At 43.2% G+C, this 15,975-nt stretch overlaps 1 protein-coding gene across 1 annotated transcript; it reads right to left on the reverse strand.

The window, feature by feature from the left end:
- Positions 1 to 3,041: 3,041 nt before the first annotated feature.
- LOC311139041 (Krueppel-like factor 15) lies at positions 3,042 to 15,729 on the reverse strand. Its single transcript, XM_084173887.1, has 3 exons — positions 15,571 to 15,729; positions 12,314 to 13,808; positions 3,042 to 3,374 (listed from the first exon to the last, which is right to left on the reverse strand). Exons 2-3 carry the CDS (start codon positions 13,570 to 13,572, stop codon positions 3,209 to 3,211), a joined length of 1,425 nt encoding a protein of 474 aa, XP_084030013.1. The 5' UTR covers positions 13,573 to 13,808; positions 15,571 to 15,729; the 3' UTR covers positions 3,042 to 3,208.
- Between the last annotated feature and the right edge of the window lie 246 nt (positions 15,730 to 15,975).

Consider the following 15,975-nt stretch of genomic DNA (forward strand, 5'->3'; position numbering starts at 1 on the left):
CATCCCAGTCTCAAATCTCTGGAAGACTGAAATAGGTTTCCCTCAAGAATTTCCCTGTATTTAGCGCCATGGATGGTGTTCTCGGGGTGATGAGAGGTGTTGGGTTTGCACCAGACATAGCATTTTTCTTGATGGCCAAAAAGCTCAATTTTAGTCTCACCTGACCAGAGTACCTTCTTCTATATGTTTGGGGAGTCTCCCACATGCCTTTTGGCAAACACCAAACGTGCTTGCTTATTTTTTTCTTTAAGCAATGGCTTTTTTCTGGCCACTCTTCCGTAAAGCCCAGCTCTGTGGAGTGTACGGCTTAAAGTGGTCCTATGGACAGATACTCCAATCTCCGCTGTGGAGCTTTGCAGCTCCTTCAGGGTTATCTTTGGTCTCTTTATTGCTTCTCTGATTAATGCCCTCCTTGCCTGGTCCGTGAGTTTTGGTGAGCGGCCCTCTCTTGGCAGGTTTGTTGTGGTGTCATATTCTTTCCATTTTTTAAATAATGGATTTAATGGTGCTCCGTGGGATGTTCAAAGTTTCTGATATTTTTTTATAACCCAACCCTGATCTGTACTTCTCCACAACTTTGTCCTTGACCTGTTTAGAGAGCTCCTTGGTCTTCATGGTGCCGCTTGCTTGGTGGTGCCCCTTGCTTAGTGGTGTTGCAGACTCTGGGGCCTTTCAGAACAGGTGTATATATACTGAGATCATGTGACAGATCATGTGACACTTAGATTACACACAGGTGGACTTTATTTGACTAATTATGTGACTTCTGTAGGTAATTGGTTGCACCAGATCTTATTTAGGGGCTTCATAGCAAAGGGGGTGAATACATATGCACGCACCAATTTTCAGTTATTTATTTTTTATAATTTTTTGAAACAAGTTCTTTTTTTCATTTCACATCACCAATTTGGACTATTTTGTGTATGTCCATTACATGAAATCCAAATAAAAATAAATTTAAATTACAGGTTGTTATGCAACAAAATAATGCCAAGGGGGATAAATACTTTAGCTCAGTATTGTTATTATTTATTTTATACAGTAATTTCTGCTCATCTTTATCAAGGGTGTCAATAATTTCGGACCCCACTGTATATGATAACAGGATTGACACTTTTAATAAATAGTTTATATAGAAACATGTATTTGTGTTAGTAAATACATTCATAAGGATATTTAGCTCTGGTCAAGAAACTTTGACCCAAAATAATGATACAACACATATATATTTTGTTAAACAATGATGTGTTGCCTCCAAACATTGATGATTTATTGCTGTAATAAAGTCACATGAGAAAATGTGAAGAAATAATATAGAGTCATCTACACGGGATCATTTCGATTTTTATTTGTAAATGCATCTTGGGTAGAACAAAGAAAAAATATATAATATATTCATATGTACTGAAACGTTCGGTTATGTACACATTTAGGGGTTCCACTAGAAATCTTCACAACCACAGACTTAAGATATGTTATTATAGTCTTCTGTGTCTTCCACATGGATGCAGCTATGCACACTCCTGCGTATTAACATACATTCATAGGATGCGATAAAACACCTGTGTTTAAACAAGTATTAAAAATTCAAAAATTGAATGAAAGGAATGATGTACAATATAGTGTACCCCTGCTTTTTAATCTGCAAACATTACATGAACTCTGCATTGACGGTATCTCTCACACCATACATATTCACAACAGGGTATGACATATATAACAAACAAGTTTCAAGAGCATACAGAACATCAAAAGTAATGACTGTGTCATGGCCTCAATAAGTGTTGTGACTACAGTTCCCAGAAAGCAGTTCTTCCGGGTGTTCAGCACCATGGTGTAGTAGTATCCACATACATGATGACCTCACGCCAACATAGGCTTGTGTGTATTCCAGTAACAGATCAGGTTGGATAGCTGAGTTCAGGCAGATTTTGTGTCAACAGCAAAAAGTAGAGCAAAATAGATGTGAATGCTGAGCGAGTAAAGGATGATACATTTCCAATTCCCTTTCCTCATTGTCTCAAACCATATCACCATTTCTCCATAAAACTGTGATGAATAACTTGACATTTTACTATTTGCTCCCCTGGTAAGGATGCTGTGGTGGATTAAGGCCAGACAAGTGTCCAACAAATGGCTTGAGCCACTGACACGAAAAATACCAACAAATACACAACTGATTGGAAGGCCTGTTTAGACATAAAACAATCATTACTGTGCACAATTCTTTCTTTTTTGCTTTTCGATTTGCATTTTCTCTGCCATTCTTTTACTTTCACCCGCCTTGTATCAGAATCTGAGCCGGTGAAGTTTTTCTGAAACTTGAGAGAGTCCCAGTAGCTTATAGTGATGTGTTCTTATTTGTTATCAGTAGTTCATGTACAGAATTGAAAATAGGCTCTGCCCCTCCCTTTGCATAAACAGTGTGCTGAATGAGTAAACTATTCTCTACCCTCTCTGTCAATGAGCTATGAGTGACAATGAAAAAAACAAGGACAACGTTTCTGGGGAAACTTCAACCTGACTTGGAGAAAGTTTCCAGGAAAACTTTAACCTGACAGATGAGGAATGTCAAATACATTGGCTCTTAAAATGATAAAAGGCAGTCATATCCAGGTAAAATAGAAGGCTGTTACTGAAGCAATTATACATTTCACCTCAAATTAAAAAAGCTTATCTTATCTTTCATTGAAATAGAAGACAAAGACAGAACAGAAAAACAAATAAAAAGAGTACAACATACAACAGCACCAACAGCAACAAGAATCAAGAATCTCAAGAAATGTTGATTACTAAGAAGATGGTAAGTGTCATTTATTGGTTTCACTTGGTTGTTGCATGTTTTTGCTTTCTACAATAAATTATAGCACAAGATTTCTCTAAAAGGCACACACATAAACCCTCTCTCTCTCTCTCTCTCTCTCTCTCTCTCTCTCTCTCTCTCTCTCTCTCTCTCTCTCTCTCTCTCTCTCTCTCTCTCTCTCTCTCTCTCTCTCTCTCTCTCTCTCTCTCTCTCTCTCTCTCTCTCTCTCTCTCTCTCTCTCTCTCTCTCTCTCTCTCTCTCTCTCTCTCTCTCTCTCTCTCTCTCTCTCTCTCTCTCTCTCTCATACAACACTCTCACACACATCCACATTCACACAAATTCCATCTCACACACACTCTCTGTGCTCCCTTGGCCTATGTCCATTGAAGAGTGATCCAGATGGGGTCAGTTTGCTGTGCGCAGTGTCCGGCTTCGTGGAAAGCGATGGACTTTGATGTGTTTTGACAGATGGTCACTGCGGGCAAATTTCTTCTCACACACGGGACACTGGTAGGGTTTGACCCCTGAGTGGGACCGCCGGTGCCGCGACAGCTCATCCGACCGTGAGAATCTGGGAGAGACACACACAGATAGGAGAGAGATGTCAATCATTTTAGAATAGAATAAAACATTATTGTTTCCATAATATTACATTTTTGTACATACAAGAGAACTTGCTTTTAGTTTAATTCTATATTATTGTCAAATGTTTAAGACAGTGATTCCGAAATGGTAGGATATACAGATTTGTGTACAGTCATGATGGTAAAAGTCATTTTACAGCAAGTAGCTTGACACGTTTTGACTTTGGCAGTCTTGGGGCAGTGTATCCGATAATAAGTGACTGGCTACAACACGTCTGCTTGAACCAATGTGTTATTTTGCAGTAAATCTGGGCTTCTCCCTTTTCTTGCAAGACCTACTGCATCTCACCAAGCCTCGCTAGTTATGTAACATCCCTGACAAAGACCACCAGACTATATGTCATTGCTGAATAGTTACTGTACAGCTAGCTTAAAGTACATGGATGAACCCTAAAGTAACGCTAACAATGCAAAATAATTAGCTTAAAACACATGGCTAAGGCTAAGCTAAGGGACAGATCGAAATTTACTAAGAGTAGGGGTGGTCCAAAATAGGGGAGGGTTGTAAAACTATTTTTTTAGCTTTAGGGAGAGTTGTGTGTTTTTTTATTGGGCACAGGGGGAGGGAGGTGTTTATATTCGCTCTTCTGGTTGTATTTTCCCTATGAACAATGGCTTGACTTACTTATTACCCTAATAAAACGTTTGTTAAGATTTGGTATGGTGTGGCTATTATTAAGCTTTAGATACTACAGGCCTATGATATGAAGGCAGTGGGCCCCGGCGCTCCAACTAACTCCGACAGATGAACTTGAAGTGAGGAAGACTGTTTCAGGCCTACCAGAGTAACTCCTCTCCTATAATCTAACAATATAATGCTTATCTTTATACAAAATATTTGGATAGAAAATGTACGAAATACCCTCCTTCTGTACATCAACATCAGACGCAGTAGCCATCTGTCATAAATGAATATATGTCGTTGTCGTAGCATGCCACTGGCATATCTCTATCTCTCTGGGGTTAGGCCTAAGCTTCTCTTCCTTTATATAGGCTACATACAGTGTCTTCGGAAAGTATTCAGACCTTTTCCATATTTACATAAGTATTCAGACCCTTTACTCAGTACTTTGTTGAAGCACCTTTGGCAGCAATTACAGCCTTGAGTCTTCTTGGGTATGACGCTACAAGCTTGGCATACCTGTATTTGTTCTTCTCTGCAGATCCTCTCAAGCTCTGTCAGCTTGGATGGGGAGCATTTCTGCACAACTATTTTCAGGTCTCTCCAGAGATGTTAGATCGGGTTCAAGTCCGGGCTCTGTCTGGGCCACTCAAGGACATTCTGAGACTTGTCCCGAAGCCACTCCTGCGTTGTCTTGGCTGTGTGCTTAGGGTCGTTGTCCTGTTGGAAGGAGAACCTTCTCCCCAGTCTGAGGTCCTGAGCGCTCTGGAGCAGGTTTTCGTCAAGGATCTCTCTGTACTTTGCACTGTTCATCTTTGACTCGATCCTGACTATTCTCCCAGTCCCTGCCACTGTAAAACATCCCCACAGCATGATTCTGCCACCACCATGCTTCACCGTAGGGATGGTGCCAGGTTCTCTCCAGACGTGACGCTTGGCAGTCAGGCCAAAGAGTTAAATCTTGGTTTCATCAGGTTTCACATGGTCTGAGAGTCTTTAGGTGCCTTTTGGCAAACTCCAAGCGGGCTGTCATGTGCCTTTGACTGAGGAGTGGCTTCCGTCTGGCCACTCTACCATAAAGGCCTGATTGGTGGAGTGCTGCAGAGATGGTTGTCCTTCTGGAAGGTTCTCCCATCTCCACAGAGGAACTCTAGAGCTCTGTCAGAGTGACTATCGGGTTCTTGGTCACCTCCCTGACCAAGGCCCTTCTCCCCCGATTGTTCTGTTTGGCTGGGCAGCCAGCTCTAGGAAGAGTCTTGGTGGTTCCAAACTTCTTCCATTTAAGAAGGATGGAGGCCACTGTGTTCTTGGGGACCTTCAATACTACAGAATTTTTTGGTACCCTTCCCCAGATCTGTGTCTCGACACAATCGTGTCTCAGAGCTCTATGGACAATTCCTTTGACCTCATGGCTTGGTTTTTACTTTGACATGCACTGTCAACTGTGGGAACTTCTATAGAAAAGTGTGTGCCTTTCCGAATCAATTGAATTTACCACAGGTGGACTCCAATGAAGTTGTAGAAACATCTCAAGGATGATCAATGGAAAACAAGATGCACCTGAGCTCAATTTTGAGTCTCATAGCAAAGGGTCTGAATACTTACGTAAATTTACATTTTACATTTTAGTCATTTAGCAGACGCTCTTATCCAGAGCGACTTACAGTTAGTGAGTGCATACATTTTTCATACTGGCACCCCGTGGGAAACGAACCCACAACCCTGGCATTGCAAGCGCCATGCTCTATCAACTGAGCTACAGTTGCAAAAAGTTCTAAAAACCTGTTTTCGCTTTGTCATTATGGGGTATTGTGTGTATTATAAAGCTGTAATGTAACAAAATGTGGAAAATGTCAAGGGGTCTGAATACTTTCCGAAGGCACTGTATATTTATTTATTCAAATATTAATATCATACAGTGGACACCTAAGCCTATAGGCCTATGCATGCAATACCCTGATACATTTAGTGCTAAAATCTCTGACAGCTGAACCGTGAAGTGGACACATTTTTTTTTCGGAAAGTAGCCCCCCACCCCCTCCCACCCAAAAATATACAGGCTATAAAGTTTTGTGTCTGCTACACATCGAAACACAAAGAATAGTGTTTTTGTAATTTGTTATAGGATGTTTTTAAATGTGGCTCATTTGGCCAACATCCCTCATGTATTGATGGCGCTGGCTGCGCCAGGTTGGATCTGAATGCATATGGATGTCCATTACATTTCTCAAATGTCCTGTAAATTAAAATCTTCCCTGTCATGTTGTCCGGCGCCAAATTTTCCTAAAGGAAACTGAAATGGCATATTATTTTTAATGAAGATTTTAGAATATTCACATGAAAATCTGTCGCCAGTTGGTTGGAAACCTACCTATAGACACCCTAAAGACTCTGGCAAGTGCGCCAGTCCAGTATGACTTTAATTATGCCTGCACATCATGGTTCACCAGCAGCCCCAAACATCTAAAGAATAAGCTACCAGCCAAACAAGCTTGTAAGAATAGTATTTAAACTCCCCCCTCATACTCATCTGGAGGTTGAGCATTTGTTCCATCTCTATCTCTGTAACGTGTCTGTATCTATGTAATGTCTGTATCTGTGTAATTGTATATGTATTTATGTACAAAATAGGAACCACAATGGAAATAAGTCCCCGACTTGTGCAATCCCGGTCACTTAAAAAAATCTTTGTGTATATATGTATTTTTTTAACTGACAAATAAAATCAGTCAATCAATCCAAACTGTGCAGTGGCCAATTGATGAATGGAAAGATCCGTTCATTGTGTGGACGGACCACAAGAACCTGGAATATCTCCGCACCGCCAAGCATCTCAATTCCAGGCAAGCTAGGTGGGCCCTGCTTTTCAGCCGGTTTAACTTCTCCCTCTCCTACCGACCGGGATCCAAGAATATCAAGCCGGATGCACTGTCACACCGCTAAAGCCCCGCGGCTACACCCTCGGACCCCGACCCAACTGTCACACCCTGATCTGTTTCACCTGTCTTTGTGCTTGTCTCCACCCCCCTCAAGGTGTCGGCCATCTTCCCCATTATCCCCAGGGCATTTATACCTGTGTTCTCTGTTTGTCTGTTGCCAGTTTGTCTTGTCTCGTCAAGCCTACCATTTTCCCATAATCCTGTTTTTCTCTAGTTCCTGTTTTCCCGGTTTTGACCATTCTGCCTGCCCTGACCCTGAGTCTGCCTGCCGTTCTGTATCTTGTGACACCGCCTTGGATTACTGACCTCTGCCTGCCCTGACCCTGAGCCTGCCTGCCGTTCTGTACCTTTTGGACTCTGTTCTGGATTACTGACCTCTGCCTGCCCTTGATCTGTTGTTTGCCTGCCCCCCTGTTTTTGTAATAAACTTGTGTTACTTCGAAACTGTCTGCATCTGGGTCTTCTCCTGAACCATGATACTCCTCGTGTGTGGGCACAATACTCTGAGAAGAACCCCCCCCCCCCCCCTTCCTCTCCAGGGAGTCCCCCTGCTTCATTCCTCTGACTGACTGACTGGAAGCACAGGAATAACAGAGTGTGGAGTGTGTGTGCCCCTGGCCTTGTGATGCTATGATAGCAATGTCAGCTCCAGAGAAAATATGTGGAGGATTAATTAGATTTTGCTGTGTGTACACATATAAGACATATGACAGAGAGCAGGAGAAAGACAGAAACACTGGGAGACTGTGTGTACGTGAGGGTGTATACTGTAGGTGTGCATGCATGTGTGTGTGTATGTGTTTGTGTGTGCTCCCAACGTTCCCTTACCTGTTTGCACGTGTGACTGTACACTCTTAGAAAGAAAAAAAGGGTTATTCGGCAGTCCCCATAGGAGAACCCTTTGAAGAACCCTTTTCACAGAGGGTTCTACATGGAACCCAAAAGGGTTCTACCTGGAACCAAAAAGGGGTTCTACCTGGAATCAAAAAGGTTATCCTATGTGGACAGCCAAAGAACCCTTTTGGAACTCTTTTTTCTAAGAGTGTCAGCCTTAGCACAGAAACCTCACACCGATCCTTCTCCCTTTTCAAGCAGTATGCCAGCCTAGACGTTCCTATCACACAGTCATGGTAACTATTCAGTGCTTAGCCATTGTTCGTCTCACTTCCACACCAGTTTCCCTCAGTCTGATTGTGTGCAAAACTGAAACAGGCCCCTCACTCATACACTCTCTCTTTCTTGCTCTACCTTCTTTCTCCCTCTCACTCTCTTTATGCTTTCTCACTCGCCCACTCTCTCTCTATATCTCTCTCCCTCTCTACACCCCCCCCCCCCCCCTTCATCCAACCCATCGTCTTGCCTCCACTCTTAACTAAATCCTGTCTTTTGTGTACAGACAAGACCCCCTTTGTTGGGCCGAGATGCATTGCCTGGATAACTACTAGAGAGATTTCTGCTGCAGCCGAGCTCATCTACTGGAACAGCATTACAAATACACGGCCGCTGGCGGGTTGCCAAGTTGGTGCCAAAGTCAACATAAATAAATTGACTGATGCAGTGGCCTTTTCAGGAATATAGATTGCTCAGTGTGCGTAAGTGGAGAAGAAGTGGACTGCAGTCCATGAATGATTGAGCATATCAGGGAGGGAACGAGGTAGGTAGGCTAGCGATTAAGAGCATTGGGCCAGTAACCGAAATGTTGCTGGTTCAAATCCCGAGCCGACTAGGTGAAAAATCTGTTGTTATGCCCTTGAGCAAGGTATTTTACCCTAGTCGCTCTGGATCAGAATGTCTGTTAAATGACTAAAATGTAAAAAAAAATTAAAAAAAAGATGATTCTATACAAACTAATAGTGCTGAGTGATTAACCGAAATTGTTGTTATTTTTCATTTTTTAAACAACTAATTGACTGACATCAGTTCAATTATTTGAATTCCATTTAATTTGTTTTTTTGTCTGCGAGCTCAATGTGCAGTTTCTCTAGAGAGAAATCGGATCAAGCCCGAACTGTACAATGTAGTAGGGAGTTGTAGTTTCCAACAGGCCAATATTCTATATAGTTTAGTGCAGAAAACTTGGTAATTAACTACAATGACAACCCATTGCGCGCGCCTACTTGTCCGGTCTGTGTGGGCCAGACATGGAGAGGGAGAGGGAGGGAAGACAGAAGAACGTGAGATTGAGAGGGATAGAGAGCAGTTGCTTCGCGAGGTATCTCTACCTGAAACAAATCATTATCTAAGTGATTGATAGTTGGTATTCAGCAGTCATTAAAGTATGCCTTATTTACTTTGAAGAACTACAAAAATTTTGATTTATATATTATATTTTGTCATACAGCATAGGCATCAGCTCTATAAAAATGAGATGATGATTTGGAATTAAATAATAAAGTAATCAAATAAAACAAATGTAATATACACAACAACTAAAATATTTTATTAAAATAATGTGAATAAATTATGGTTAATAAGTGAGCAGTATAATAAGCAGTAATGGGCAGTCACTACCATCATTGGACTTTTATTAATTGTTTTATTCTGTGTTGTTACAGCCTTCAACCTAAAAAACATTATTGAAACCGAAATAGAAAACCATGATAATTTTTTTTAAATCTAACTGAAACCGAACCGACCTCAAAAAGCACTAATCGCTCAGCACTACAAACTAATATGCTGTATGGAGAGTGTAGACATGCATGTATACACACATACACGCACGTACGTGTAGTAGATGTGAAAGTAATCTGTAGCATGTTGACTGGAATACATTGGTGACATCACACCTTCCCTGAGATCTAAAGGCAACTGTCGCTCACGCAATGACAAACTAGTCTTTTGCTCTATTGGCTAAGATGGTTGGCTTTGAATTGCGTGTGATGTTGTCTAGAAGGTTGCTAGTTTGATCCCTGGTCAGGGCAGAACAGAATGCACACTGTTACACACACACACACACACACACCACTAACAGATCCCTACTTTGCCCATGTGTTGGCTTGTCCCTGCTCTTCTAGCCACTTGTACTTAGTGAGGTCTGTGTAGGGCATATGAATAACATTCCCCCTGGCTTAGAAAGCCAATTTCACCCGATCCTGTCACTCTCTCCGCCTGACCCTGTGTCCTCAGGAAATCAGCCAGTTGTACTGAGGGCCAAGAGTCACACACGCTCGCACAAACGCATACACTTATTCTCGCACACACACACACACAGACTCTTGCACAAACACACACTCATGCACAATACTGCACAGCTGTCGAGTCAGAACAGGAGGCATGTCCCAGATATCTCGGTGCCTGAAAAAAGTGTCAATCTGAGAGAACACGTTTATATCTCTTGACAACCCTCCAATTAACACTTTGAATGCAGCCTGACAGCCATTAAGATTGCAAGAGCTCTGGAAAAGCTGATGAGGAGAAGAGAAAGAAAGCAAACAATGATTTGAAATACATTTCTTCCTCGCTTTCTATTTTCTGACTATACTGTAGATGACCATGGTGGGCTGTTCTGCAAGTCAAATGCGTTCCTTTCTTGAATACTTTTTCTTCATTTGAAGTGTTATCCAACTTTTCCACAAGGGGAAATATCACTAAGTGCTAGACATGTATAATGATTCACAGCACTGCTACTGTGGGGAATGAATTGTGGCACTGCAATAAAGGAATAGCATGTTGAGTGACAGCCACATAGCCACAAGGAAACAAGCAACTCAATTCCATGTTTAGCACCATGAACACTGAGCCTCATCTGATAGCTTGGTGCTGCGAGAGAATGAGTCTCTACTAATAAGTAATGGGGCCTGTGGATCCTGTGAAGTCTCACTTTAAGCCCCTCACTGGCGCTAATTGATGACCTCATCAGACAGGTCAATTCAAGTGCCAGTCACGGTCTGTGGTGCAAAGGCTTCCTTCCATTGAGGAACATGACATCCTGCGTGTACTGTATAGTGGACAGACATATAATTACCTCACTGCGTCCAGAAAGGCCTTCCGGTAACAATAATCTATAATCCATATCTCACACATGATTGTCAAAGCTTGTGCTCACTGACTGGTCTCTCACTCAAAACCACCTAAGCATTCTTTATACAACCTGCCATAACCATAAAGCAACGTTGTCCAAATCCCTCGAGATAAAGCGTCTTAAATTCTTGAGCTTCAAAACCCTGACACCTGCCGAATACAATTATGATAACGAGTGTGATGAGATTATTGCATCTATTTCAATATACTGTGAAGAATCATCATGTTATGTGGTCAATGGTGGAAGTTTGCTATAGGTACAGTGCCTTGCTAAAGTATTCATCCCCCTTGCCATTGTTTAAAGAAAAAAATAAGCAAACACGTTTGGTGTTCGCCAAAAGGCATGTGGGAGACTCCCCAAACATATAGAAGAAGGTACTCTGGTCAGATGAGACTAAAATTGAGCTTTTTGGCCATCAAGGAAAACACTATGTCTGGCACAAACCCAACATCTCTCATCACCCCGAGAACACCATATCCACAGTGAAGCATGGTGGTGGCAGCATCATGCTGTGGGATGTTTTTCATCGGCAGGGGCTGGGAAACTGGTCAGAATTGAAGGAATGATGGATGGCGCTAAATACAGGGAAAATACTTGAGGGAAACCTGTTTCAGTCTTCCAGAGATTTGAGACTGGGACGGAGGTTCACCTTCCAACAGGACAATGACCCTAAGCATACTGCTAAAGCAACACTCGAGTGGTTTAAGGGGAAACATTTAAATGTCTTGGAATGGCCTAGTCAAAGCCCAGACCTCAATCCAATTGAGAATCTGTGGTATGACTTAAAGATTGCTGTACACCAGCGGAACCCATCCAACTTGAAGGAGCTGGAGCAGTTTTGCCTTGAAGAATGGGCAAAAATCCCAGTGGCTAGATGTGCCAAGCTTATAGAGACATACCCCCAAGAGACTTGCCGCTGTAATTGCTGCAAAAGGTGGCTCTACAAAGTATTGACTTTGGGGGGGGGGGGGGGGGGGGTGAATAATTATGCACGCTCAAGTTCAGTTTTTTTGTCTTATTTCTTGTTTGTTTCACACAAAAAAATATTTTGCATCTTCAAAGTGGTAGGCATGTTGTGTAAATCAAATGATACAAACCCCCCAAAAATCAATTTTAATTCCAGGTTGTAAGGCAACAAAATAGGAAAAATGCCAAGGGGGGTGAATACTTTCGCAAGCCACTGTATGTCTACTACGTTGAATGTCTGAAGGCTTTTTGACATAGAAAATCCATAAAGTAATACATCATCATCATCATCATTGTCGTCAATGAGCACCCACTCACCTCCATCCACAGCCCGGCCAGGTGCAGGCAAAGGGCTTCTCCCCCGTGTGTCTCCTCAGGTGGGCCTTCAGGTGGCTGCTCTTTGTGTACATCTTGGTGCAGCCAGAGAAAGTGCATTTGTGCATTTTGATTAGGTCCGCCACCGGGTTCTTCTGGAACTTCTGACCCCCCACCAGCAGCCCATGGCCCTGGCCCCCGACCGCCACCTCCCCGAGGCCCAGAGGTTTGGCCGCGATGGGCACCGGTGCGATGCGCACAAACTTAGAGGAGATGTTGAGGCTGGTGGAGGGAAGCAGCTGGGGCACCAGGGCGAAGGTATGCCCCTGGATGTTGACCAGCAGCTGGGCAATTTTGATGTCTGATGCCAGCTGAGGAGGAGGCTGGACGACTGGGGGAGGAGGAGGAGTAACCGTGGAACCAGGTTCCTGTTTGATCTGAATGGGCTGGAGCTGCAGGATGACCGGCATCCCAGCGCTGCCACCATTTGCACCGCTCTGTGTTGAACCTGGCCTGCTGGATAATGAACCACTCTTGAACCCGTTGTCGTGCGGGCCTTCGTTGTACTCCTGTGATGATGTGGCTGGTGTGCTTTTGGTATCGGTGATGGTGGCGGCATTCGCGGTCGGCACAGTTTGGTCTGAATGCTTGGCCTCTGGCTCCGGCCTTGGCCCTGGGGATGAGGACTCCCTGTACACCTCCAGTCCCACCCCCAGCCCCAAGATCTCCTCCAGGCCCAGCCCCAACGCCCCCTCCCGGGCCTCCTGCTTCATGGACGACACCACCTCCATGTTCTCCTCCAGGAACTCCTCTATCTCCTCTAAGGTGGGCTGGAAGGACGGCTCCTCCATGTCCACTAAGGACCAGACCGGAAAGTCCACGCTCTCCTCCTTCAAAGCCTCTGGGTGGGGGTGGGATGGCGCATCCCTCCGTGAGTCCCACAGAAAGGTGGGCAGTGACATGGGGATGGTCGCACCGTTCCCTGCCCCGCCTAGGGAGGTCTGGGACAGCAGGAGGTCCAGGATGCTGTCTGAGCTCTCGGCACTGGAGCTGCTGCCATAGCTGGAGCTGAGCACTTGGGAGTCGGGGCTGGAGCAGGAGCGAGGGCTGGACGACTCGCTCAGGTCATCCTCGGAGAAGGGCGAGGGCATCACCTGGTAGGTCCCCCCATCAGTCACCATGTCCGACAGGCGATATGCCGGTGGGGAGCCACCGTACGGTAAAAAAGTGTCCTCACCGCTCACTAGGAAGTTATCCACCATTCCTGGCTAGGGGCCAAGAGAATGTCTCCCACTTTGTGTTGAAAATTGTCTTGCTGATACAGCAGTTTGTTAGGGTTATTCCTCTTGTTGTTGGGAAACTGGGACCAAATAAACCCACGAACAGGTCACCACAGCAAGGTCGTGCTTCGCAGAGAGATAGAGAACACCTGTTGCTCTCTCTCAAGATAAAAAATAAGCTTGGGTAGAAAAAGGTTTCCAGCTCAGACACTGTATATCTATAAATATAAATAAGCAAAGAAGAAGAGAGAAAAGGTTACTAAACTGATGTTCACTGTAATAACACACAGACAAGAGCCTACAGGGAAAATAACAGATAGCCAAGACCTAATCACAAGTCATGAATCTCCAATGCACCATCTGTGAACCAAATGATCTTCAGCCACTCAGTTCCTAGCTTGACGTGAAAAATATGGAATGCGGTGCATGTTTCCCTTTCGAGTTCGAACGCGGTTGGTGTGAGCGATGAAGCAGTTGGCATGAGAGATGAAGCGACTTCCAGAGAGCTATGCAGCTATTGGCTATCACATTCCTTTACTTGTATTTCAGGAGTAAACATAATTTAAAATAACTTTATGACCATACGCAATGGAAATTATTCCTGACAAAGCACACATTGGTTTTTAGTGCATTTTTTTTATTGAATTAACTTATTGGATATTCTTTAATTTTAACAAATGTTTTACTATAGTTAATAATTATAATTGTTTAATTATAAACATTGCAAGGATTTTCTTTATTGTCATTTGTAACTTGCAACAACCTTGCAACACTGTGTCAAGTAAAGGCGAAGGTAAGGCAAAGCTGAGCCCGGATATTTCACCTTCGCCTTCTCGGGGCCTCTTGACTCAGTGACCGACAGTAACCCACCAAAGGAACTGTCAAAGGATTAACAAAAAGCACTGCGTGGGGCAGCCAAGAGCACCGAGCAATCCCAAAAGTGCATAAATCACATGCAAGCTATTTACAGAACACTCAAAACGCAATAAATCAACTCCAATCACTGGAAATGCACTTGAAGTGGAATGACACACAATTATTGCGACAAATCCAGTGCATAATTACTCCATTCATCTGTTCTGCTTGACCATTTATATCTTGTTCACCTAGATACATTCAAATGTATTTATAATCTCTCAGGGGTGTCAAACTCATTTTGCCCCCCAGCCTCATTCAGTCTTTAATGAGGTCCAGGGGGCAGCACTGAAAATGTGTTATATTTCCTAGCAGTCAGAATTTGCAAATAATAGTCCTCTATCATCGTTTTTGGAATTGTCGATGCTCCCTGACTGTAGCTTTAATTTCAGTGATTATTGGATTATTAGCTAGACACAGTCAATACACTGTATGAATGTAGGTCCATTATTATTTTTATACTGTTTCGATTTCGTGTTAGTCATTTTTCAATATATTGTGTTTGGACCCGGATTGGACCCCCTTGCAGGCCGAATCTGGCCAGCAGGCCATATATATGTTTGACAGGACACCCCTGGTATTGCCTAGTAAACCCGCATGTGCAAATTATATTCACGCAATGACTTGCTATTGCAATAATAAACACTGTATAATTACAACATACTAATAAGAAAAGTATAAAACAAGATTTAACAAAAATAAGCTTATTGGCCTAAATTTCAATGAAATGTAAATCAATTGAAAATCAATTTAAACACCTTACCTCTCAAACGACTATTGGCAGAAAAGTCATATTTTTAAACATTTCCTTGTCTCGTTTGATCATAACTCATAATCTACAGATGTATTCTAGTTTTGAAGCAAACGAGCACACATTTTGCCTATCCCAGCAGCTATAGAACGCGTAAGAAAGCGCAGCTCCAACGCTACAACGTAAACATGTTTTTGTCCAGCAGCGTGCTGCGGCATATGGCCGTAGGCTGGAGGAGAAACGCACGCCCAATTTCTCTTGCAGAACCTATTCCTAAGGAAAACATGTGGGGAAAACGAAATCTCTGATCTTACCTTATTCTGTCGAGCATGTACAAATCCCTGTTTAATTCCAATGCATTTACTTTTCCTTTGCATTCGATGGGGAATCTCTCTCTAATGCATGGTTTGCCCTTGAGACTTACCATGCAGCACCGTTCAGACTGACTAGCAGCGAGGCAGAGTTGTACTATATTACGGTCACATGACTTCTGGTGTGTGTGTTATATGAGTTAAAATAAGAGGTTGGATCTGAAGGCTCGACCCAGCTCTGCGCCGCTATTGGCCAACAATGCGCAGAGGCTGGTCTCTGGATATGTCAATCAGGATGTGTGCGCCTACATGTGGGATGTTTAGTAAAGGAAGACAGTCATTTTCTAGTTTTCCTCTCATCCTTATTGCCCATTGCCTGAGGAGCGGATAACTGTTGCAGTAAAAGGA

Source organism: Coregonus lavaretus (assembly GCF_964263955.1).
Source record: "Coregonus lavaretus genome assembly, chromosome: 12".
NCBI lineage: Eukaryota > Metazoa > Chordata > Actinopteri > Salmoniformes > Salmonidae > Coregonus > Coregonus lavaretus.